This window comes from Camelus bactrianus, chromosome 33, assembly GCF_048773025.1.
Source record: "Camelus bactrianus isolate YW-2024 breed Bactrian camel chromosome 33, ASM4877302v1, whole genome shotgun sequence".
Classification (NCBI taxonomy): Eukaryota; Metazoa; Chordata; class Mammalia; order Artiodactyla; family Camelidae; genus Camelus; species Camelus bactrianus.
Genome location: NC_133571.1, coordinates 4,802,102 through 4,829,404, shown reverse-complemented (window position 1 = coordinate 4,829,404; position 27,303 = coordinate 4,802,102). Strand labels below are relative to the sequence as shown.

At 36.1% G+C, this 27,303-nt stretch overlaps 1 protein-coding gene across 2 annotated transcripts in view; it reads left to right on the top strand.

The window, feature by feature from the left end:
* Nucleotides 1-27,303, top strand: part of GUCY1A2 (guanylate cyclase 1 soluble subunit alpha 2) — a 262,757-nt gene that overhangs the window by 54,543 nt on the left and 180,911 nt on the right. For both annotated transcript variants that reach the window (XM_074357101.1, XM_074357102.1), the window contains exon 4: nucleotides 19,530-20,248. In XM_074357101.1, coding sequence (XP_074213202.1) covers nucleotides 19,530-20,248 — 719 coding nt within the window. The remainder of the gene's footprint in view (nucleotides 1-19,529; nucleotides 20,249-27,303) is intronic.

Below are 27,303 nucleotides of genomic sequence, written 5' to 3'. Positions count from 1 at the left end.
ATTTTAAAACTGGTAACAGGTTGGAGCATCCAGCACATGCTAGATACTCATTCTCCCTCTTGTTGGAATAGAGAAAGTATTTTTAAAATGGTGTTCATTTTAGATACATATCTATGTAATTCTTTGCAATGTTAATTGTTTCATAGAAATAATGGGATTTAAGTAAATTACACTCAAATTTAAAACTTTAGACCGTAAGCAAACATACGAGGCAGATAGATAGACGTCACCTCAGGTCTTAGGTCTAAGTTCTCCTTAACTTCCCTCCTCGACTCCCTCGGTCCCTGTGCTCACTCACAGAGACACTTTCGTGCTGTAGTGGATCTCACAATCCTGATTTCTGGGGGATAAAATTTTTAATTACATGATGGGATGAGTCTGGTTGCTAGTAGGAGGCAGACATCCACATTAATAGTGGTATTCACAAAGCAATGTCCCTGCTTTTACCTTAATATGAATGTTAGGCAAACGGGAGGGATCTGTGGGCTAGAGTAGATCCTGGCATTATCGCATAGGAGCTTGACTTCATGAACCTTCATTCTTGTTGATGCAAGTCCTTGAATAGTTCTGATGAGTGAAACAGGGAAGCTAGCAGTAAGTGTCACCGTAGTATAGGTCCTGCAGACAGCGGAATTTAAGTTTGGCTCGTTGTTTAAAAAGCAGGTTGTGCCTACATTGTGAGGTTTGCACTTAGAACACGGTTGCTATGGTTACAAGACAAAAAAAACCTCTCTTAAATATCTCTTTGCCTTCTAGGCCAGCAGGCTAACCATTTCACTGTTAGTTGGATAGAAAAAAAAAAGCTGTGTTGACCTTTGACATTCTTCTGGAAGCTGGAAAGGAAATAGCAGCAATATTCTTGCGAGTCTTGGGAATGACTGGGAAGAAAAAAGCCAGCATGTTTTTTGACTTTTAATTGACTCTTTTCTGCGGTGTACTAAAGAAGTGGTTTGAAAAGAATATTGGGTCTTTCATTGTGTGTGACTTCAAGATCTTACAGCTCTGTAGTATCTTTTCCCTGTCAAGTACTGGATGTGGTTGACCTTTTGGATTATGCATTTTTGTTTGTTTTCAAATATTAAGAAAGATCTCCCGTATAACCTTTTGCTTTCTTTAGGACTTAAAGAGTGGTGAGGAAGTGATAAAAGTTTATGGGTAAAGGAAGAGCTCCAAATTCAGACGTTTTTGTCTTATATCTCTTTTGGGTAAAGGTAGCCCTAGGTTTACGTATTAATACATCTATAAGAAAAAACTGAGCCTTTGGTGCAGTTTCCTTTCTTCTTTTCATTTTGGTGTTCCCTGCCTCCCACGTGATGTATTTTTTCCTCCCTGTCCTTTCTAAGAAGTGAATTCCCCTCCTCTTCATCCCCTCTGCTCATGCCTGTCCAGTGGGGGCTGCTCCCTTTGGGGGATTCTCGGAGAGTCACTGTGAATGACAGGGTACATGTTGGAATGAGCGAAGTGTGCTCACAGATCATCGAAGAGGCAGCCTGTTTTGAGAAACGATTCTTGTTGAGGCATTTTAAGAGACAAGAACAGGGGATAATTCTTATGTTATGTCCAAAGGATCTGCCAGTACATCTCACTAGATATCTCATGCCCTCATTTGCCTGAAATTTGAAGACTTGGATTTTCACTACTATCTTCTGGTCTCCAGCACTTCTTTCCAGGAATTTGTGGCACGTGTCCTGTTGCGATAGTAAATTTTGCTTACTGTTTTCTGGTTGACTCTGAGTGCTTTTATTAATTATTCCTTTATTTTATTCTTCCTTAATTCTTCCATTTTAGTCCCTCTGGTAGCTTCTGCATACCCACATGTGCTGTTACTGTTACCACCACCATCACTCTTGCTTTGGAAGGCAAACAATTTAAGAACTTAAAGCCAAGGGCTTGTCAGTATCCAGTCTATATTTTCTACATTTCTACGTTAATGAGCCCTCTTGAATTTAAGTTAAAATTTAAAGCGACCTGAATATTATTTATTCATTTATAAATATATGTATTCAACAAATATTTGCTGTACACTGGGTGCTAGCACTGTGTAGATTTTGATTTACTCAGCCAAGTACAGGAGAAGTAGCTGTGAAGTTAAATATAGACCATTCTGTTCTCTTTTTCTCTTTGGGCCTCTCAAGCATCCTATTCTGAGTCGTGGGTAAAAGACACAATAATGTATAAAATGATCTGTCCCAATTCTTTAGTATCCTGGTGGTAATATCTTACTATTGGACTGACATTTACAATGCTATAATCTATAAACCCTTAATTTCAATAGACTGAAAACCTTCATATTTTTATCTTAATAATGGCCCATACTTCTGATTTTTTAAAGAAATAGTTCCAAACAAGAAAAAAAAACATGAAAAATAGCTTGGTGCTGTTCATTGAATGCTCTTTACTGACAAAATGTTGACAACAACCAACAGTCCAATTCTAAGGAAATGGCCAATTAAAATACAATAAATCTGCTTCCAAGACTGTTAAACAGCTGTTTCATTGAGAACTATGTGGAAAGATTATGCTACAGCATGGGAAAAATGTTCATAATGTTATCATAGCTCTGCTTCCCCAGGAAACAGACTCTGAGATGGAGCTTTGTACCCAGGAATGCAACAGGATCAGTGCCCCAACCAGGCGAACCACAGCAGATTTCAAGGCCTGAGAATAGTCCTTTGTGGTTCATAGCTCCACCCTCTGAGTCATCCTTTGTCATGAAAGATAGCACGTGTTTACTGCTGAATAGGTTTACAACACTGTTTTCCCCGTGAGGATGTGAAGAAAGCAGAATGAGAGAAAGAGGGAAGTTGAACTGTTACACATAGTTGCAGTCACAACAGATGTCTCAGCTGATGTCTTCAGGATTGCCCCCCGCTGAGGCAAGGCTGCTTTGCCTTTGTGTCACAGCTCACCACCTCCCAGACTAACCGTATTTGGATGCAGGCTGCCCTGAGGAGGGGACAGGACATTGGGCCAGGCAGTTCCCTTCAGCTGAAGGCCATTCCTAGAGCAAGACTCAGTCCAGAGCTGACAGCTTCACACACTCCATGAACTATTACGCAAAAGGAAAAAGGCAAACATCAACTGCTTTGTATACATTATTACATTATGAATTCAACTATGTATATGCGTGGGTGTTGCTGGTGACTAGGTTCTTGTCCCATCCCAGAAAGAATTCAGAGACATGGAGGTTAAGAAAGTAAAGTGGGGACTCAGCACACTCTCAAGGGGAACGCGGGCAGGCTCAGGTGAGCAGCTGCCCTGAGTTTCTCTGGCAAGTGAGTTGCATAGGGTGTAAAAATGAATGGGTGGAATATTCCATCGGGGAGGGAAGGGTTTGAGATCATATTCCCTGATTTTCATCCCAACTCCACCTTCCTGAGGGAAGGTGGGATTTTTGTCCTTGTTTAGTCTGGATCGGAAGTGTCATGTCCTCGGTGCACAGTGGTACTTCTAATCTGCAAGGCTAATTTTATTGAAATGAGGGCATAATGAGCAAAAGGTTACATTCGGACACTGGAGATTCCTGCCTTTTCTCACCTTTCTTTGGCGGCCTCCAGGCCACTTGTCACCCCAAAGTATGTGACTACTTATCAGCCCAGATGTCCCTGCTTTTCTTTGTCTGCACAGGGACCCCTGTTATTTACACAACGTGTGGTTTCCTGTGTTTGACCCATACTCCTCTTTTTTGCCCAATTCCTGCCATTTAGCCTGCATCCCCTTTTCTCTGTTCATTTTCTAGCTAGCTGCCTGCTCTAACATGAGCAGGTACAAAATTGGAAGGGGACGCAGAAAAAATGAACACAACTGTGTTACAAAAGTGAAAGAATTCATAAGAACATAACCTTTTTTTTTTTTTTTTTTTACCAAAGAAGCCATGAAACCGAAAGGTTGTAGTTTCCATTACAATATTGGAAGAACTCAGGTGTATATTGTCTTCTCGCCCAATTTTAAAAGATTACCATTTTTGTTAATTATTGCATGTCTCAGGATTTCCCTTGTGTTCTGTTTGTGAAATATCTTCAGGTGTGATATGACAAACACAGCTTGGTGTTCCTGTGAAATTCACTTTGAGATAATAACAGACATATGGACAGCTGGTCTGCTTGGGGTGCTAACTTCAACCATTCCTAGGGGGGGCCTCCCCTGTACGCAAAAGCAGCAGTGGTTATGGGTTCAGTCCCGTCACGAGCCATTGATCATTTTTTTCCCACAGCCCTACGTTACTTCCCTACCCAGCCCAACATCTTATATATGTGTGATCAAAAAGAAATTGGGTATGAAAAATGTTAATGGGGCAGGGCAAATAAATCAAATATGTTACTGAAGACCAGTTTGAAGTGTATACTCTAGCGAAGAGGAACAAATATAGATGTCTATTTTCCCAAGTCAGAGTGCATATACGCAAAAACTGTAATCCTGGCATAAAAGCACCTCACGCTAGCTCCTCTTATCTGGAGTGGAGCTCCTACCTACCACTTCCTTGTTTCCTTCAAAAGCATAACTTCTAAATCACATATACTATGTCTTTTTTGTGGTGGGACTTGATGGGCTGGTACACGAGTGGTAAAAGAATTTACCAGAGACAAAAGGGTGAAAACAGAAAAGGCATTTATTGGGTGTGCTGCTATAGACAGCAGCGGGTCACCGATGAGCGGTGTCCGTGTGCCCTGAGGATCGGTTGCTGAGGTCTTTTATAAGGGAGGGTGGCCTCTTACTGTTGGTGCTGACGTGACATCGGGCACCTGGGGGTCACGGTGCGTGATCAGCTCATGCACAGATTTCTGACTGGTTGATGTTAAGGTAACCTGGAAGGGAGGGTGTCGGGAAAGGACAGGGCTACGTGACTGTGGCAGGGGGCTGTGACCAGTTCTGGTGGCCAGGCTTCCGCACATTGTAAGGCTGATCATTATCTAGAGTGGTTAGTTCAGCTAAGGCAGGCAGGGATTGAGGAAGGAATGTTATCTTTAAATGGCAGCAACTGGATGCTAGGGGGGCTTTGGAGCAGGACTCTGCCAGATGTCTGTGGACCCCACATTTTTTTCTAATGTACCCTTGTTTGTATATATATTTAAAATAGTTCTTTAGAATTGCCTTTAGTACATTTTGAATTAGTTCTTGGAAACCGTAAGAGAGAAGACAAAGGAGGGCATGAGGGCTGTTTTCAGGTACTTTAAAGGATTTCTGTGAGGAGAGCAAGGTAGACTTGTTCAAATCGCCAGAGGATGTAATAGCACCAGTTGACTAACGTTATAGGAATAGTTTGAGCCGTGACGGAAGCAGGAAGGGACTTTGTGATTCCTAGAGACAGTCAGTCTTGGAAGAGCAGGCTTCAGGAGCTCCTCATCACAGGTGGCGTTTAAGTAGCGGAAGGATGATTACCCGTGAGGACTGCTGTGTTTTGAGGGAGTTTGGACTGAGTTACCAGTAAAGTTCCAGGATACTTGTCAGCTTCATGCATTGACTGTGTGAAATGGTGTATCTGCAAATTCAAATTCTCTTTTAAATGGACATACTGTTGACTGAAAAAGAAATGCACAACCTCCAAGCTGAGAATTACGTTTTTTGTTCCATGGACTTTCTGAGGACGTCAGGTCTGGGAGACAGCCTCTCAGGTAGCTCTAAGGGACTGCTCTGAAGAGGTAAGGGAGGAGCCAAGACATAAAGGAGTTTCTGCAACAAAGACCAGGTAGTCAGAACATCAAAAAATTAGTGTTAAAGGAAACCAGATATCTCAAGGAATTCGGCATTCTGTGTGTGGGAGGATGTAAAGTCTGGGCTCATTGAAATACTCCTCTGATACACACTTCAGCTGTCGAGGGCCAGTAGTATCTTCCCCACCCTGAGTCTCCTCAGGGTGCACCCTTGGGGGCGGCTGCAGTGGCCAAGAGCTTGATGGCTGCAACACCTTTAGTTACTGATATGGCAGGTGGCATTGTTAGTCCACAGTACATTATGACTTGTTGTCAGCCTTCAGAGGTATACCAGAAGCATAAAAATATTAGGCTTGTTTGTGAATCCTGTAAACGAGGTTATAAGCTACTGTAATTCCTACATCATGGATACATGATGATACAGTAATTTCTGTCATTTAAAATCTGATGCTATTTGGCTAATGAAACATTGAGGACTTTGGCCAAGTATTTACTCCCTAATTCGATAGGAAAGTTGTAAAAAAATCATATTTCCATCAATTTTATTTATTTACAACACAACTTTTATTGCAAAGTTAATCTTCTCTGTACAAAGTGAACAGAGGCATCGCTCCCAAGATGAGGGTGGAGCAGTTGAGAGTGAATCACAATTTAGAGACTGTAAAAAGCATAACAATTAAGGAGGCATTAGCAGTGATTAACAGCTCTGAGCAAGCCCTCTGAGGATCTGTCCTTGTGGAAATGAATGCTTTTCTGCCGCTGCCGTTGTGGCCTTCAATTTGAACTGGGCCAGTTATCATCAGCAGAAGTCAGAATCCATGCATTTCCATAGTAAATCTCTTCCTTACCTTCTTAGCTGTCAGGTAAAAGACTGGTTAAAAAGTGCAGGCATGAGAAATGATGGGAACACATCTCCGCAGGAAGATCCCAAAGCCTGTGAGACATTGACATTTTTTCACAATGTGGCAGATTGCATTTCAGAAGCAGGGACCAGGTGTGGGTGTAAGGCTGAAGCAGGTGCTCCTGCAGCTCCTCTTTTTAATTAGCTCTGTTTGTGCATTCTTTGAATCTGCACCACGTTGCTGTGGGGCTGTTGGCTTACTGTCTTCCAGAGCAACGTGTCAGGGTGCTGGGGCAGGAAGGCTGGGAAATGTGATGAGCCCTTAGTCACCTGACAGGTGGTCAGCTTCTGACAGCAAAGCCCTGAAAGGCTGCCTGATTATACACATCCTGCCCTGAGCATGTTCATTTCTTAGTTCTCACATGTGGCTGTTTGTTGGCAAAGGAAGAAGAATTCATCAAACAGTAAGCATTCACATCTATTAAATTAGTCATTTAGCATAACTTGCCTACACTTATGTAAAAAGGCCTGCCAGTGAGTACTGAAGGGTGTGAAAACAGCAGTGGAAAAACTACACATAGACACACAAATGTGTATTTCCACTACAGATACCATGTAATAAACACATTTTATTTGATATACATAGATGTGTGGTCAGTCACACACAGCTATATTTATTTGTTCACTCATTAGTTGATTGATTCTTTTATCTATTCATTCAAAAAACTCACCACAAACAGGCACTGTGCCAGGGACTAGGATTACAATAGTGGTCTTCATTTAGTTTCTCAAAAGCCACGTTTTAGTTTCTCTTCCAGGACCTTTGCATACATGTTCTTTGATCTGAAATGGTTTTTGTTTCCTCTCCTGTCTGCTCCTTCTCGGCTGCCTGGTAGACTTTCACTTACCTTTCAGATGTGTCACTTTTTAAAGAAAGCTTTCTTTGACCCAGTGGATTACCTTAGGTCCCTGTTACACGCTCTCATAGCATTCGGCACCTTATTGTCCTCACATCTGTCATCATGTGGTTTCTGTGTATACAGTTGTTGGATTATTCTGTCTTTCACGTGGCTCAGTAATGGTAAGACCCATTCCTACTCTGATCACCATAGTTTCCCCCACTGCTCAGCGCTGAGACTTAACACGAGCAGGTTTTTCCATTTTTAAAAAGTAAATGAATAAATGGTGAACAGGACATAACCTTTGTCTTCAAAGAGGTTAAGTCTGATTGAGGAGGTGGCCCAGCCCGTGGCTGTTGTGTGATAAATGCTAGGATGAGGGTAACAGCAAAGTGCTTTGGAAACTGAAAAGGCAGAGGCATCCATCTTAGTCTTTGAGTGTCAAGGAAAGCATTTTGGAGGAATTCAGGTGTGAGGATCTGCAAGATGAGTATAAGCAGATAAGTAGCTAAGTAGGGTAGTCAGGAGAACAGACGTCTATTAAAACACAAAACAGAACAAAATAAAACACAAAAGTAGCATGGGCAGAAACCTGTAAGTGAGACATCACTGAACATGTTCAGGAAGCTCCAGGTGGTTCATAGTGGCTTGTATAGAAATGTGAAGTGAGGAAATTGGGAGGGATGAGGATGGACCTGTCAGTACAGGCTGGATCACGCCCTGCTGAGTTTGAACTTTATTTTGAGGGCAGTGGATAATCACTTGAGGGCTTAAAGTAGAGAAATTACATGATAAGATTTATGATTTTTGAAAGGATGCATTCAGAATGGATTGCAGAGACATTAGAAAGCAGAAAAATTAGGAGGGTGTTAAAATAATTCTAGACTGTTGATAATGGTGATCTGAAGCAAAGTGGTATTTAAGATAGATTATCAGAATGTCAGGGGAGATGTACAACACATACACACATACTTTTACTAAAATAAAATTGTATTCTATACATTATTCTGACAGTTTTAACTTAGCTTTTTGTCAGGCAAAATCAAATATGTTTTTATATCTTTTTGTATGTTATTTGCCAGTTTAAGTTAAGGCATGCATACATACAGTCTCTTAGATTTTCTTCCACAATATTTATTGTTTAAATTTTTGTATTTTAAACTTTTAATTGATCTTGAATTTGATTTTTTTGTGGTGTGAGATGGGATTTAATTTTATTGTTTTCCAGATGGCTAGTGACATTTATTAAAATAAGCTGTTCGTTCCCCACTGAATTAAAATACTGTTTTGTGATATATTAAAATTCATACACAGATTTGCTTCTGAATTCTCTATTCTGACCCAGTAAAAGAGACTTTTGTTCTATAGAAATAAAAATGTTAATGATAGTGCATTTTATTTATTCCAGTGTCTGGTTCTTCCTCAATAGTCTTCCTATTCATGCATTTTTGAGCTATTCTTAGCATTTATTCTTCCATATGAATCTTAAAATTACTATGTTAGTAAGAAGGCTTACTGAGATTATGATTGGAAATGTATTAAACCCATATATTAACTTTGGGAGAATCAATTTTTTATAATGTAAGATCTTTCCATCCTAAAATATGGAATATTTTTCCATTTGTTTAGTTTCTGTTTTCTGTGTTAAGATTTAATAATTTTCTTAATAGAAGTTCTATGGCTTTCTTATTAAATGTATTCCTATGATTTTATAGTTTTCATTGCTACTTTGTATAGAATATTTCCCCATTTCTACTTCTTGATCCTTACTGCTAATATAAAGAAAAGCTATTGATTCTTTCTATATTTATTTTATATTTAGTTTTTGACTATGTTTTCTTATTAACCCTAATAGGATTTTTTCTATACAATGTATGCTGTAAGTGTTTTGAGCACCAAAAAAAAAAAAAAAAGAAAAGAAAAAGCAGGAAAGCAAGAAAGAGACTTGAAATTAAAAGACTTTCTAGGTTTTCTAAATGTACAATATTTATTAGCAGAAAGAGATAATTTTGCTTTTCTTTATATGTGTAGTCATTGTTTTATTTTCTCTATCTCATAGCATCCGCTAGAACCTCCAAGATAATATTGAACAACAATGGTGATAGCAAACTTATTTGTCTAATTTCTGAATTTAGTTGAAATGTTCTCAGTATTTCACTATTTAGAGTAAGTTTTGTTTTTGGTTTTTTGGAAAACAGCATTTATTATATTTGAGCACTTTCTTTATATCTCCTGTTTTACTCAAAATTTTTATTAGAAGTGTTTAATTTCAGACTTTTCCTAATCTACTGATAAGACAATATTATTTTCTCATTTAATTTTATAAATGTCATAGTTAATACTGATAAATTTTCTACTGTTGACCTACTTTTTCATTCCTGGTATGAACAATACTTGGTGATGATGTATTCTTCTTTTATAAACTACTGGATTCTATTTGCTATTATTTTTGCAAATATAAGACAAAATGGTCTTAGTATACTGTATTAAGTTTTGGCATTAAAATTATGTGGGCTTAATGAAAATAACTGAGTAGTTTTAATTGTTTTCTATGGCTTGGAAATATTTAAATAACTTTGGAATTATCTATTTTTTTAAAGGCCAGCCAGAACTCAGGTTGCCCATTTTTTTTGGGAATATTTTTGTCATTTATGTTTTGTCAGAAAATTCTCTATTTATATTACATTTACACATTTGTTGGCAGAACACTGTGTGGTTCTTTTTTGATTCCTTTATGTCTTCTTAATATGTGCTATGTCTTCTTTCTCACTCCTGATTTAGGTTTTATCTACTAGTTTCAGCTTTTTATCTCTTGATATTTTAAGCTCAACATAAGTTTTTTCTTTTTTTTTTAATTAAAGTACAGTCAGTTACAATGTGTCAATTTCTGGTGTACAGCACAATGTCCCAGTCATACATATACATACATATATTCGTTTTCATATTCTTTTTCCATTGAAGGTTATTATAAGATATTGAATATAGTTCCCTGTGCTATACAGAAGAAATTTGTTTTTTTAATCTACTGTTGTATATAGTGGCTAACATTTGTAAATCTCAAACTCCCAAATGTATCCCTTCCCATCTCCTTTCCCCTGGTAACCATAAGATTGTTTATTATGTCTACAAGTCTGTTTCTGTTTTGTAGATCATTAGTGCCCTCTTTTTTTCTTTCTTTTTTTTAGATTTCATACATGAGTTATATCATATGATATTTTTCTTTCTCTTTATGGCTTACTTCACTTAGAGTGATGATCTCTGGGTCCATCCATGTTGCTGCAAATGACATTATGTTATTCTTTTTATGGCTGGGTAGTATTCCATTGTATAAACATACCACAACTTCTTTATCCAGTCACCTGTTGATGGACATTTAAGTTGTTTCTATGCCTTGGCTGTTGTATATATAGTGCTGCTATGAACATTGGGGTGCATGTATCTTTTCTTAATTGAAAGTTTTTTATTTACTTATTTATTTTTGTTACTGAAAATATTTTTAACATGTTTTTAAGTACAGTTTCTGTTGTGCCTCATAGGATTTTGAATGAATTAATCTCCTTTTCATTGATTTCTAGATGTTATAATTTCAACTTTGATTTTATTTTTAATCCATGAAAGGGTATTATTTAATATCCAAATAGATAAGATTTTTAGTCATCCTTTTTCTTACTTATGTGTTTATTGTTATTATTATTTGTATTGTTATTAGAAAATATGATCTGCAAAATCTTAAAAATATGTTATGGAAATTTTGTGGCTAAGTATTTGAGCAATTTTTATAATTTCTTTACATGTGTATATACATACGTGCCCACATACGCATATATGTGCAGGCTTTTGTTGTCAAATTTTGTTTTAATTTCATTTTTCTTCTGACTTTTAAACAAATTTTATTGTTAATATTTATTTAATTTATCTATGGTCCTGATTTTTTCACCTGTGATCCTTTGGGTTCTGAAAAGGGCACATTAGAGTTTATCAGCAAAATTTTATTTTTATTACATTTTTCTTTTATTGATTGTTTTGTTATATTTATTTACTTTATGGTTTTGGTTTTTTGTCTGTCAGATCCATCTAATTTTGAGAGAGGTATATTAAAATTTTTTTACCATAATCCTACTATAATTCCCTCTATAATTTTATTTTAATTTTTAAAATATATAACAGCTATATTGAAATTTAATTCACATACCATACAGTTCACCCATTTAAAGTGTATACCTTAGTGGGTTTTTAGAATAATCATAAAGTTGTGCTGCTGTATCACTGCAGTCAGTTTTGAACACTTTTTGTAAATGAGTTTATAGATGTACAATTCTTATATATGGTATGAATGAGAATTTCTGCCATTTGATGAGGATATTTATTTGTTTGCATTTAGTGAAATGCATAATTTACTGATTTTCTTTCTTTCATCTTAATTTATAGTCATTTATTTTATATTACTCTTTCTTTCCCTTATCTTTGCTGTTTTGATCATGTTGAAATTGTATACATACGTATATGTATGTATAAGTATTTTTAACCTTTGCAGCTTGAAAAGTTCTGTTCTACTTTCCCACTTCATTATTGGCTAGCTTCCCTTTCCTGTTACTAAAATGAGATTGTATGTTTTTTTCACTATTTTAAAACAAAATATCCCTTATTTCCCTACTAAGAATGTATTTTTTCTCTAGTTATCAGATCTCATTTAGAAGAGACTTTACAATGCTGTTAGTACTTTTGTCCTTTTGCCCTCCTGCTTTTTCTCCCAACTTTGGGTTTTGCTGAGACTTAGTTCCAGATTATCAACACAGCTTTCCTTGCAGTTGTCAATAGTTTCACTTTCCGTCTGTTTCAGTAATCTTTATTTACATGTATATTACAAATTTGCAAATAATCTGTCATTGACATATATCTGTATATAATGTGAGCGTGTGTGTGTGCGCGCGCGCATGTGTGTTGCACAATTCAGTGCTCCTTGTTGTTTTTACTTCTTCCATCTTCTCTTACCAGGACGTCTCTGTTTCAACTTGTTCGATTAAAGTGTTTTCTCAATTCTTTTCCTTAGGTGTTTCACTGAGTGATGTTGCTTCTGAATCTTTCCCAGATTTCTTGGCTGCGTATAAATTCCTAGATTTAAATTCTCTCAGTATTCCACATATATTGTTCCACTATCATCTAGCTTCCAGAATTGCAAATAAGTACAATTTTTGAGACTTTTTTGAAAGTTGCTTGTTCTTTCCTTCCACTAAATATTTTCTTACCTCTGTATTTCAGGAATTTAACCAGATGTATTTAGATTTCTGTGTGTGTGTTTGTGTGTGTGGTTTCTTATCATACTTGGCTGGAACTGTGCCTTTTCCGTCAGTAGATTCAGGGTTTTCTACAGTTCAGGGGGAAATTCTATTACTGGTTTAGTTATGTAGTACTTTCTCTATTGATTCCTTTTTCTCATTCTAGGTCACACTGTTTAGAGACTGTACATTTCATGAGTTTACAGTAAACAAAAGGATCATAGATATTTACAATACAAGAGGATATCTGGTATTTTACAAGAAAGGCACAAAGATATGCTTTGCTATTTGAAAGCAAGGAGTAATAACTGATGATGTTAGAGTGTACTAGTTTCTGGGTGAGAAATACTCCACGCTGCTCAGAGTTTGGCTTTATCTCCAATATGCCATGTTTCTTATTTAAAATTTATACCCTGTGTATATTTTAAAGCGTACTTTAGCATATACTCAAAAATCACAAACTGTAAACTTAAACATCACAAATATTTTTGTGCCTGAAGCAATTACTATACTTCTAATAATACTATTCCTTTTTAGTATTCAAGAATTAATCTAGAATATGTTAGAGAGTTTACTTCTAATACTATGCTTAGCAAATTCTTTGCTCAAAGATGTTAAAATCCTTTTTTTTAAAAAATCTGAATGTGTGTCCTGTTTATATAAAAGAATTTAAAAAATATTAAGGAAAATTAATTTTAGTTCACTTACACTTAAAAATAAATGTATCACGTATACTGTGTTCTTTTTGTTGTTGTTGTTGGGGGAAAGATGTAATTAGGTTTATTTTTTGTTTTGTTTCTTTGTTTTGTTTCTTTGTTTCTTTATTTTTTAATGGAAGTACTGAGGATTGAACCCAGGACTTTGTGAATGCTAAGTACGTGCTCTACTTCTGAACTATACCCTCCCCATGCTGTGTTCTTTTTTGAAGATGAACAGAGATGCCACAAATGCACTAAAAGGAGAATTAAATGTCTCTAAAATGGTAGAAAAATCACTGCTTAACCTTTCATAGATTAAGAGCACAATTGTTAAGGATCTTTCTTTTCACTATTATCCCCAAAAGTTTTACTTATTTGACTAAAGTATTCAAACTACAAAGATTTTGTCACGCCACCAAGATTCAAATGAGACTGTATCAGATTCAAAGCAGTTTCCCTTAAAATTACAATTTGGGCAGTGGGATTTCTTTTCTATCTCCCTTCCTTATTGTTATTTAGACATATGTAATACTTACCCTTACATTTCTGGGATCCAGAAACTAACTTTATTTGTAGATTGACATGGCACTATAATTACATTTTTATAAAAGCATCATCTGTGTTTCAAACATAGTTGACAAATGTGTTACGGTCCTGCTAGATAAAATAATTTTTTCTTGACAAATACTGTATATTGCGACTTACATGTGGTATCTGAAAAGATAAACTTAAAAAGAGAGAATAGAATGGTGTTTACCTGGGGTCTGGGGGAAATGGGATGTCCTGACTTCCAGCTAGAAGAGGACTAAGTTCTGGAGATCTAACACACTGCGTTGTGATTATAGTTAACAGTTGTGCATTATACATTTGAAAGTTAAGAGAGCAGATTTTAAACGTTCTCACTACAAAAAAGAAGTGGTAATGATGTGAAGTGATGGAGGTGTAAACTAATGGGAAGTTGCTAATCATTCTGCAATATATAGTGTAGCAAATCAACACACTGTATACCTTAAACCTTCATGTGTTATCTTTCAATAAATCTAGAAAAACAATTGTTTCTCTAAAAGGATAATTATTTCCGTAAAATGTTGAAATCTCCTGGACTTGAGATACAGTTGTGATTGAGTTACATTACTTAGATAGTGGGTTGGTGAACCCTAAGTAATTAATCAAAAAAAAAATTACGGTGTGTCCACAGTTCACAGAAATGAGTGGTTGGTAGTTATTCAGCTTGCTGACTGAAGTTTTAAGCAACTTGAAAGTACACCTTTTGCTTTGGTATTTTCCCATGTTAGTGGGGACTGATAATCTGCTGGGTGATAAGGATGGTCTCTGGAACTAGAAAGATACTAATTTCCCTCTTTTATTAATAAATCTTCCCTTGGAGCATCCAGGACCCCCATCAGTGCCATATCTTTGATGCCATATCTTTCTCTAGTCATTTGGTGCATATAATGGCAACCTTTCACCTCTCCAACCAGGGAGGGCAGAGTTTTTGTTTTTTAACAATTTATAAAACAAGTAATTTTAGCCTTCCAATAATATTACTGATTCAGTGAAGCTAATATCTGTTTCTTCATCTTTCCCACACTCCTCAACCCATTACCCTCAGTCTTCTGCCTCCACCTCTGCACTGAAATTGCTCTGTTACTGGTCCCCAAAGTTCTGACCAATCCAGTTTCAAGTTTTCTTACTAGACCCTGCTGTGGCATTTGGTAACCAGTGACTGCTCCTTCCTGTTGCTTCGTTAGTGATGCATTAATTCACCCAACATCCAGCTGTTATTTTTTGAGCACCTGCTAAATGTCAGGAAGAATGCTAGGTATTGATGATACACCAATGAGCAAGATACGGATTTCCCCTCCACCCCGGCAGATTTGTACTTGTTTGATATTGTGCACAATTATCACACAGTATTTATTACACAAAATTTAGTCTTAGACAGATGTCACTTTGAGACCTGGCTCTGCTACTTACAATTGTGTGAACACGGGCAATTTATTGACGTTGCTCACCTTTAAAATGGGTGCAGTTAAAATACCCACTTGACATTTTTAAAAGTATTAGATAATCTATGAAAATATTCGGCACGTTTCGTGGCACTAATTTCTCCATTCTTACTGGAACTACTTAATTCAATTAATAAAATCTTCTTCTGAAGACGCTGCAGCATCTCTTTGGCTGGTATCTTTGACTCTGGTCCCGGCACCCGTAAGTGGAACTCCTGCACGGCTGATGAATTAGCGGCTCCTTCCCGCCGCCGCTGCTCCTCAGCGCGACCCGCTGAACGGCTTGCCCTTCCCTGGCTGTGCCGGGCTCGCCACCTCCCTGCTTCGTTCATACTTCATTACTCCCCATCTGCTAGAATGCTTTTTGCTTTTTCCCTTCCTTGTTGGCCTTTTGGAAACCTACTTTTTCTTCAGCTCTCTTTTCAAACTTTGTCTCGCTGAGGGAAAGTCAGATATACTTTCCCCCGTGCCTCCATGGCCCATGTACGCCTCTGTTCTAGCCCCGTCATTGTAATTTACTCATCTGCAGGGACCCACGAGAGAAAAGGATGTGTCTAGTTGTCTTGGTGTCCTTTGATGTGGCACAACTTTAGCTTTAAAAGCTCGATTATATTACCCAAACTAATACTTAGATGAATGCTTAGTTTCTAAGAATGAATGCTTACTCACCGTGTGCCAGGCATTATGCTACTGTAGGTACACAAACATGGATGCCCTCAAGATGTGCACTGTGTGAAGCTGGATGGATAGCAAATGAGGGACAAACGATTCATGTCATCAATGAACATACCATTTCATTTACAGCAAAAGGATGTCAGCATTGAGGCTATTCACTTTTTTAAAAGAGGTGAATTAACAGTAATTTCAAATTCTTTAAACTTACCTGTTAATGAAAGCAGTTTTGTTGTAAGGTTTGCCTCTTGAGGAAATGTATTTTTATAGACCCAGACGTCAAGCTGTCATAGCTTTTTGTGATATGAGTAGACAAGCATTGTTTCAGGTGATTTTCTGTAAGTAGGGGATTTGCATCAATAATAAGTGGAACCTTGCGAGTGAGACTGAACAACTCTCTCTGTGCTTTCTAAATCTTGCCATGTTTAAAGTGGGAATCTTGGGTACTGATTCATAGCATATTTGCAAAAGTTGAAGTGATCATTCCCTACCTTTAATTTTTCAAACTCTAGGAATTTTTTTTCTTTTCTCATCTTGTGCAGTGTAACAGTTGTGAGACCAAAAATATTTATTGGTTAATTGAATACTGTGCTGTATATAGAATTACCCCGTATACTGTTGGTGCATAATACTCAAAATAACTTAGCTTTTCTTTATTGATACATCACTTTAGTACCCTGGGAGGCCTTAACATGATCATGTGAGACTTAATCTTTGAATCTTAAGTACAAAAGTGCTTTTTAAAGCAGTAAGGATTTCTAGTTGACAGACTGCAGTTCCATAGAGTAGTTTTTATTTTGCTGCCTCTAGTGAATTTACTTACTTGTTATTTTCCAGATGACTCTTTGCGATTCTGCCATTGGAAATAGAACATAAGCTTCCTGTGTTATATCTGTGTTCTTAACAACAGTGAGGGCGTTTTTAATGCTGTGAAAAATGCAAGTCTGAAAAAATTCTCTTCTTCTCTTCTGTGCGTAAAGACCCTAAGTACTTTTAAAACACAACTCTTCAAAGTAGGGAAGCAATCCATGGAATGTTCTCAGTGACTTACGGAGTTTTGTTGCTCATCAAATATCGTCAGATTATAGGAATTTTTGTTTATTCTGAATTTAGTTTTTAATAAGGATTTTGTCATTTAAAATGATTAGCAACAAAGAACATTGTCATGGAAGGGACGTAAGTTTAATTTGTATGTATTAGAATTGTTTAGTTGTAATTTAGAGACCGTGATGTAGGGATTTGGTTTAGGAAGATGTGTTAGTGAAGGGCTTTTCAGGCAGCTGTAATCAAACCAGGAGAGTGTGGTTTATAATCCAAGAGAGAGGAGAGATTTAAGAGGAAGGGATGGTGAACACTGTCAAAGTAAAAGGGGAAAAAAAAATAAACAAGGTTAAGTAAGATAAGGACAAAACAGGATCTATTGGTTTAAATAATTATAAAAGCAGTTTCAGTGGAGCAGTTGGAGCAGGAGCCAAACTGCAGTGAATACCATTTATCTTGTTTTCTCACCAGAGAAGACTGGGCAGATCACTGCTATTATTTCCAATTCCGGCTGGCATTATTATTAGTGACTGCAACATATGTTGAAGTTCAATCTTATAACATGTTAGACAATGTGAGATGGGTGGTGATTTATTCTCATAGCTGACTCTCTCAGCTTGCCTTGAATACCAAAGTTATGCAACTAAAATTAATGTGAAATGTTTCCTAATAAAGGGAATATTTTTCACTTAAATTTTCTACTTATTTTCATTTCACATTGATTTCAAGAACTTCTTAGCCAAACTAATTTAGACTCTGTAGTAAGTTTTCCAAAAGTATTTGATGTGTTTGGACTCTGTTTTTAAAATAACATTATTGACTCTGTTTTATCCCCTTACTTTATGGGGAGAACTCATAGGGAGTAATAAAGGTAGGAACAACAAACTAAGCCACAGACAGCCTCGACTGCTTTGCATTCTAACAGGACAGCAGCAAAGTCCTGTCTGATTCTCAGGACCTCCTTATAAGATGGGATAGATAAGACAATAAGGTATGAATATATAAACTGCATGTATTGATTTCAGCCAAAGGCAAAGGAGAAGCGATTAGGTGACTCTACACAGAAGCTTGCCTCAGGACACAGACTCAGCTCTTTTATCTGAGTCGTATTCTGCTTCTTTGCTCCTTATTTTCCCTCAGATTATCCTCAAGGGTGGATCTAACTAGATCACGTATGATCCTGCTTCCAATTACCATATAATGCATTGTGTGTGTATTTTTTAATTTTTTTGTAATAATTCCATTGTTATAAGGTAGATTTCCTTTTGCTGTGGCATCTGGAAATGAGTATGAACTGAGAAAACTTAACAAAGACCTTTATCTCTGTCTGGTCAGATTCCTACTCTTCTTTTGTCTGCTCTCATTTTTGTGAGTGAAAGAATGAATGAAAATCATTCCACAGTTTTAATTCCTTGTTTTGTCTCTCTTCCTGTGGTCTAGCTGACCTGCATGATTTTTCTCTGCGCTTACTAATGAAATGTTTCTGTTTGCGTGAGATAACCTGATGCCTTTTCCTGCTCGTGTACCACAGAGTCCCTCTCCGGCGAAGGGGGGGGGGGCTATTTTCCACTTAAATGAATTTTGAGAAATAAAATAGTAATATTGAATGGACATAATATAGAGACAGCTTTATAGTTGCCTCTTAAAAATTATTTGGTGATGAGGGAAATCGTTGAGGAAAAGATGTTATTCATGATAATTACAGCAAATGGAGTAGAGTATTGGCAAGGAAAGTGACAGCTAGATTAGCAGTGTTTAAAAAGTTCATGCCCCAGGGGTTGAGGGGAGGGTGGAATGAACAGGTGGAGCACAAAGGATTTTTAGGATAGCAAAGCTACTTTATATGACACCATAATGGTGGGCACATGTTAACATACATTTGTCAGAGCTCAAGGAGGTACACCAGAAATTGGCACAATGTTGTAAACTGATATACTTCAATGAACAACAACAAAAAACTCAAGGATGTGCAGCACCAAGAGTGAATGGACCCTAATGTAAACTCTGAACTTTGGGTGATAATGTTATGCCAGTGTAGATTCATCGATTGTAACAAATGTACCGCTGTAGTTCACAGTATTGATAGTTGTGGGGGCGGGTTGTGTATGTTGGGGACAAGGGGGTACATGGAAATTATCTTTATATTCTGCTCAGTTTAGCTATGAATCTAAAACTGCTTTAAAAATAAAGGTTATTTAAAGGCAAACAACAACAAAAAGGTTTATGGTCGTTAACATCTTAGAAACATCCAGAAGACGAACTGAAGTTTAATTTCTCTAACTCAAAATGAATGAATTAACCTCTTAGGGAAAATTTGTGTACCCAAGGGAAATACCTCTCTTACTTTACTCACTAGCAACCTCATTTGATAAGCATTAAAAAAGCTATACATTCAATTATTTTTATTAGATTTCATTAACATTTGCTTCCATTTACCTCTAGGTTTGAAGTTTGAGGAAGTTCAAGAAAGATTTGGTGAGGAGTTCTTTAATATATGCTTTGATGAGAATGAGAGAGTCCTTCGAGCTGTAGGTGGCACGTTGCAGGACTTTTTTAATGGCTTTGATGCTTTGTTGGAACACATTAGAACTTCTTTTGGAAAACAGGCCACCCTGGAGTCACCATCATTCCTATGCAAAGAGCTCTCCGAAGGTACCCTCATGCTCCACTACTTCCACCCTCACCGTATCGTGGGATTTGCAATGCTTGGGATGATTAAGGCTGCAGGAAAGAAGATCTATCGGCTGGATGTAGAAGTGGACCAGGTTGCAAATGAGAAACTGTGCTCCGATGGTTCAAACCCAGGCAACTGTAGCTGTCTTACCTTCCTCATCAAGCAACGTGAAAACACCAACATCACGAAGAACCTTCCACAGGGAACCTCCCGGGTTCCCGCGGACCTCAGAATCAGCATCAGCACCTTCTGCAGAGCCTTCCCTTTCCACCTGATGGTTGACCCTCACATGGCAGTCCTTCAGCTGGGGGAAGGCCTGAGGAAGCAGCTGCGATGTGACACTCACAAAGTGCTCAAGTTCGAGGACTGCTTCGAGATTGTTTCTCCAAAGGTTAACGCCACCTTCGAAAGGGTCCTGCTGCGGCTGTCCACCCCATTTGTGATTAGGACCAAGCCTGAGGCTTCCAGCACTGAGAATAAAGACAAGGTAAGTGGCCATGGACTTGACGTGGGTGATGAGAGTTAGGAGATTGCATAATTATTTCAGTAAATTGCATGCTGGCAACACTTGTAATTATTTGGGCAAGATTGCTTAGAGTGCCATTTAGAAAATTATTGGTCCCCTGGATGTATATAAAAAGGTTTGGCTCTATTCCCAGCCATTTTGCATAGTGTCTGCCTCTTTCATTAATTTATTTCATCACATAAAAAGAAGACATTTAATAATACTAGCCGTAGTAATTACAAAAATGGCAGGACTCCCTGGAAACATGATACTATAAACCCATGAGTATTTCCACTGAAGTCAAAATGAGAAAAATGGTGAGACTGATTTCAACATTGTGGGGCTTGCTTGCCTTATCCTTAAATAAATATAGGTAAAAAGCTAGCTATGCTTGAGTATGTTATGTTGTAAATTTCATAATTTAGGAACATCTGATATATATCCTGTTTCTTCTTCATATTCAGAATAATTCATTTTCTAAAAGTTGGAAATTAAGCAACTATCTCAAGACTTCTAATTAAATTTTAGTATTGAGAAAGATGCATTTCTTTATAATATGTTCACTTCTTGAGAGAACACCGAATACACTGGAATTATTCTGTCTTTTAAATTTAGAGAATATTAAAGCTGTTGGTTTTCTTTTACGGAAGTATGATATTTGGCTAGGAGGGTTTGAAGCATCTTTGGCTGTAGAATAGAAGTTAATATTTTGGAAAATGTGCCTGAAGTAGAATATATTATTACCGATATTAATTGCTTTATATATTTTGTAGATTTGAGAAAAATTAATTCAATATAAAGTTACTGCTTCAGATTTTTCCCCCCTACATTTTATATGGCTTGTATGTCTACTTAATTTGTATTCCACGGTAAGAAATAGACACAATGAAATGATGACTCAAATGTCAAGGCCCCCTGCCAGTTCCAATAATAAGGAACTGTGCTCATTGAGAAGATGCAATTATAATTTAAACAAGTTAGTGGCGGTTTAAAAATAAAGCAATAAGCAGGATTTTTAGTTAGTGTAAGGATAGCAATCCTCTCATCCTGTTTACATGTCTGCTTATTCACCTGGGTTTGCCAGAATGGGCCATTTGGGAAGCTACATTGGCCCAAACAAAATTATAGTCAGTGAAGTCATGGCATGGAGTCTTAACCAGATAGTAACATTTTTGCATTATTATCTTGCCAGATTCCAAGTTTACAGTTGCTTAAAACATGAGAGGAAAACAATCAGGGTTAAAAATTATGATTCTGTTGCTAAATTTGGCCTTGATAGTCATTATTTTCCCCATAACTGTTGGTCTTGTCAGTAACTCCATGTTACCTGAAGTTTCTAATTTTATGTTAGGCTTTGATAAGAAACTGCTATTTTTCAGTAATGTAAGATGTTTGTTCTTTAGTCTAACAGTGAAGGCTTTCATGGTAATTTAACAATGTTGGCTATGCACTTAAGCCCAATGAGCCACCACCCCAGCCATCAAAAAGAAAAACAGCAAAAAACATGGGCCACTAATACAGCTGAGTGATGGTAAACCGTCTACAGAATGAGCTGTAATTCTTTTGCTAAACCACAATTCTTGTCATTTTGTATTGTCCCTCAGTGGTTAACTATAGAGTAGAGGTAGACACGCTTGTGAGCAATTTGGTGAGACAGCCATCATCCTAGTTTCAGAGAAGTTACGTCTTGATTCTGCAGTAATGAGTTATAAAGACATAAGGATTGGTTATCAGAGCGGGAATGTCACTGAGCGGCATCTGATATATTTTCAAAGAGAGGCAGAAGGGAATCTGATTTTTCAACCATGAAGAGCTCACCCTGTTGTCAAGACTAAGTTAAAATAATTCTCTGACCACTTAGGCTGCCTGCCTCAGAAAGTTATTTGTGAAGATTAAATGACACAGTCCATGTAAAATTCTTATTATATCTTTAGCTTCAGGGTTAAGTGTTAAATAAATGTTTTTTATTATTACTTCTGTTACAATTATTATCATTGTTCTTTTCCACTTGTAAGATTCCTCCTATCCATTCTCCTGCTCTCTTCGTGCCTTATGGGAGGAACCACTGGAGATCAGTAGGTTGAATAATTTTAGAAAAATACCAAGGCCGCCTAACGTCTTCACACAGTCTGACTAGGGCTTGTCTACTCAGTAGTGACTAGAAGACCGCTTGTCACAAATTCTGTAGGTGCTTTATTTGGATCTGCTTTTTTATTTGTAGGCTATCATTGTCTCAAAATCCCTAGTCTCCTCAGAGTCACTAAAGTTTGGATCGAATTTTTAGTACCTGTCTCTGTGGATCTTTTATGTTGACTTGTTACAGCGCTTTGTTGTACCTGTGGCTTCCAAAATAAAATGGACTGGTTAGCTGGGGGAAAACCTGAAACAGCAGTGGATTTTGAGGAAAAGTACAATAAATAGTATGAGCTGATTTTTTTTTCCTTAGTAGCAATGCTTCAAAGAACTTTAATAACATTGTAGAAGGAGTCCAGCACCCGAAATACATTGTCTCTATGATAGAGCAATGACCTTGCCATTCATCTTCACTTCTGTTTTTATTGGGTTTTTTAAGTATCTTTCATTCCAACATTCTTTTTTTTTTTTTTTAATTTGATGGAGGGAGAGGTAATTAGGTTTATTATTTATTTATTTTAATGGCTGCCCTGGGGGTTGAACCCAGAACCTTGTGCATGCTAGGCAAGCACTCTACCACTGAGCTATACCCTCTCCCCCCTTCATCTTCACTTTTGTTCTCAAGGTTGGAACTGAGGAAAAGCATAACACATTTCTTTTTCAGTTCCCAGAAATATCATCACATTTGCCTTATTAATTAGAAATTGCAAAACAAATGCTGGGAAATAATTTTCCAAGAATAAAGGCAGAATTAACCAGTTATTTTCTATGGTCAGATCAGTTTCCCAAATGCACCTTTTCCTTTTGTAGACACATGCCCATCATTCTTCCGACATGGTGATTGAAAAATTTAAAACGTATTTTAGTAATCTTACCATACCATAATGACATTGTTGAAAGATAAATTTATTTGACTTCAACTTAAAATAAATTTAATTTGGGAAAATGTGAGCATTCCTTCTCTGTTCCGATCATAAGATTCTATTAGAATGTTGTGTATTCTTGCCTCCTTGTCATAGAATAATTGACTATGGGGTAGTGTGGGTTTATTCCTGGGCTCTCTATTCCGTTCAGTTGAGCTATATATCTGTTTCTGTGCCAGTACCATGCTATTTTGACTACTGTAGCTTTGTAGTATAATCTGAAGCCGGGAAGGGTGATACCTCCGCCATTGTTCTTTTTTTCTCAAGATCGCCTTAGCAATTCGGGGTCTTTCGTTGTTCCATATGAATTTAAGAATTATTTGTTCTATTTCTGTGAAAATGTCATAGCTATTTTAATAGGGGTTGCATTCAGTTTGTAGATTCCTTTGGGTAATATGACCATTTTTAGCAATATTAATTTTTCCAATCCAAGGATATGGGATATATTTCCATTTCTATATCAGCTTCAGTTTCTTTCATCAATGTTTTACAGATTCATAGTATGGGTCTTTTACCTCCTTGGTTAAATTTATTCCTAGGTATTTTATTCTTTTTGATGGGATTTTAAACAGGATTTTTTTTTTAAACTTTCTCTTTCTGATCATTCATTGTTAGTGTATAGAAATGCAATAGTATATTAAACTTGTATCCTGCAACTTATTAGTTCAAACAGTTTTTAGATGGAGATAAGGGTTTTCTATGTAAAATATCACATTATATGCACATAGTGGCAGTTTTATCTTTTCCCTTCCAATTTGGATTCCTTTCATTTCTTTTCCCTGTCTGATTTTGTAACTAGGACTTCCAATATTATGATAAATAGACGTGATGAGAGTGGGCATCCTGATCTTGTTCCTGAATTGTTTCCATGGATTTTAGAGTGTTGTATTTCCATTGTCCTTACTCTTGAGCATTTTAAAAAAATGTCTTTTTTGATTTCTTCATTGACCCAGTGGCTTTTTGGTAGCATGTTGTTTAATCTCCATCTCCACATATTTTTGTTTTTCCCATTTTCTCCTTGTAGTTGATTTCTGGTGTCATATGTGTGTGGCAGGGAAAAAATGCTTGGTATAATTTCTGTTCTTAAATTTTGTGAGACTTGTTTTATGGGATAGCATGTGATCTGTCATGGAGAACATTCCATGTATACTTGAAAGAGTGCATATTCTGTTGGTTTCAAATGTAATGTCATGTAGATAATGTATTAAGTTCAAATGGTCTGTTGTGTCATTTAAGAACACTTTTTTGTTACTGATTTCCTATCTAGGTGATCTGTCCATTGATGTCAGTGGGTGTTAAGGTCACCTACTATAACTGTATTATTGTCAATTTCTCCTTTTATGTCTGGTAGTATTTGCTTTATATATTTAGGTGTTCCTGTATTGGGTGCATATATATTAATGAATGTAATATCTTTTTCTTCTATCAGTCCCTTTATCATTATAATGACATTCTTTGTCTTTTGTTATAGCCTCCGTTTTAAGACTATTTGGCTAATATGAATACTGTTACACCTGCTGTTTTGTCATTTCCATTTTGCATGGAATATTTTTTTCCATCTCCTAACTTTCAGTCCATGTGTGTCTTTTGCGGTGAACTGTGTCTTGTAAGCAGCATATTGAAGGGTATTTTTTCATCCAGTCAGCCACCTTATGTCTTTAGATTGAAGCATTCAGTCCATTGACATTTAAAGTAATTATTAATAGGTATGTACTATTGCTATTTACTACTTGTTTTTTGGTTGTTTTTGTAGTTCTTCCCTGTTTATTTCTCCTTTTTGTTTCTTCCCTTGTGGTTTGATATGCTTTAGCAGTATGCTTGTGTCCCTTTCTTTTTGATCTTGGTGTATGCATTGTAGGTTTTTGACTTGTTGTTACCATGAGATTCATTTATGTTGACCAGTAATCATATCTACTTCTTTTAAACTGGTAGTCATTTAGTTCAAACACATTCTAAAAGATCTGCATTTTTTATTCCCCTCCCCCACATTTTTTAATATCAAATTTTACATCTTCTTGCTTATCCCTTAACTGCTTATTGTAGTGATAGTTGCTTTTACTTTTGTTTTCTTTTAATCTAAATACAGGCTTATTTTAGTGATTGATCTTCAATTCTTATGATATATTGTCTTTCCTGGTGGAATTTTCCCTTTCCTATAGATTCTTACTTTTTTTCTATTTAGAGAAGATCCTTTAGCTTATTTTAGGATAAGTTTAGTATTGATTAATTCTTTTAGTTTTTGCTTTGGTATGAAGTTTTTTTTTTTTTTAATCTCTCCTATTCTAAATCATAATCTTGCTGAGTAGAGTATCCTAGGTTGCAGATTTTTCCCTTTCAGGACTGACTACGTCATGTTACACCCTTATAGCCTGCAAAATTTCTGCAGAGAAATCAGCTGTGATAGCCTTATGAGGGATTGCAGTGAATCTATGTCTCAACTTAGAAAGAATAGCCATATTAACAATATTTTCTTCCATTCCATGAGAGCATCTCTTAATTCATTTAGATCTTCTTTAATTTTTGTCAAGAAATATTTTGTAGTTTTCAGTGTACAGGTCTTGCACATTTTTGTTGTTTAAAAACATTCCATTAACATCAAGAAAGAATAAAAATAATGTTTTTAAATTTTATTTTTGTTAATATTCAGAAATATATACATTATTTCTGTTGTGTCCGACAATTTTGCTAAACTCAGATTAGAATAGTTTAATAGAAGAGAAAGTCCTATTTGGGGAGGATAGATTATTTGGGACTTTTTACATACAGGGTCATGTAATCTGAGAATTCAGACAGTTTCCTTCTTCCTTTTCAACCTATACGTCAACCTTTCTTTTCTTCCTTCTTTCCTTCCTTCCTTCTTTCCTTTCTTTTCCCCTTCCTTTTTCTTGTGATGTCTTTGGTCTCAGAAAATGAGTTGGGAAGTATTGTTTATTTATACTCCTTTCTGAAAGACTTTGTTTGGATTGGTACCATTTCTTCTTTTAATATCTGATAAATAATGTTTGCATGGTTTGTTGTCTTCTACCCTTTTGCTTTTAACCTATGTTTATCTTAGAATCTGAAGGGTGTCTCTTACTGACAGCTATAATTGCCTTTCACTTTTTTATACAGTCTGATAATCTCTGCCTTTTGACTGGATTGTAGTATATTCACATTTAATGTAATTATTGATTTGGTTGGATTTACATCTAACATTTTGCTATTTGTTTATATTTAATATTTTTGTTTCTATATTCCTTCTTTAATAATTATTTTGTGTTAAATGTTTTTAGCATGCCATTTTACTCCTTACTGGTTTTACAAATATATTTTTGAGTTATTTTTATTAGTGGTTACTCTAGAGATTACAATGTATAAATTTATCACAATCTCCTTCAGATTCTGACCTAGCACTGGTACAGTATAACAGTTTTGTTCTTATATAGCTCCATATCACTTTCTTCCCCCACTTTGTGATAATTATTTTTCATATTATAAACCCAATTATACATAATAATTACTATTATTGTTATATATAATGTAAAAGTTATATATATAATAATTGTAAATAAATGTATATGTTTTATAAAAGAAATTAGGAAAAGAAAGGAAAAATATGTTCAAGTATATTCATATATTTTCTTATATTTACCCACATATTTACCCTTACCAGTGTTCTTTCATACCCATGCATTCATATATTCTTTTTTTAAATTTTATTTTTTATTGAAGTGTAGTTGTTCACACTGTTAGTTTCAGGTGTACAGCAAAGTGATTCAGTTTTACATATACATAAATATATATATTTTTTCAGCTTTTTTCATTATATGTTATTATAAGAAATTGAATATAGTTCCCTGTGCTATATACAGTAGGTCTTGTTGTTTATCTATTTTGTATATAGTAATATGTATCTGTTAATCCTAAACTCCTAATTTATTCCTCCCCTGCCAGAATTCCCCTTTGGTAATCAGTGTGTTTTCTTTCTGTGAGTTTATTTTT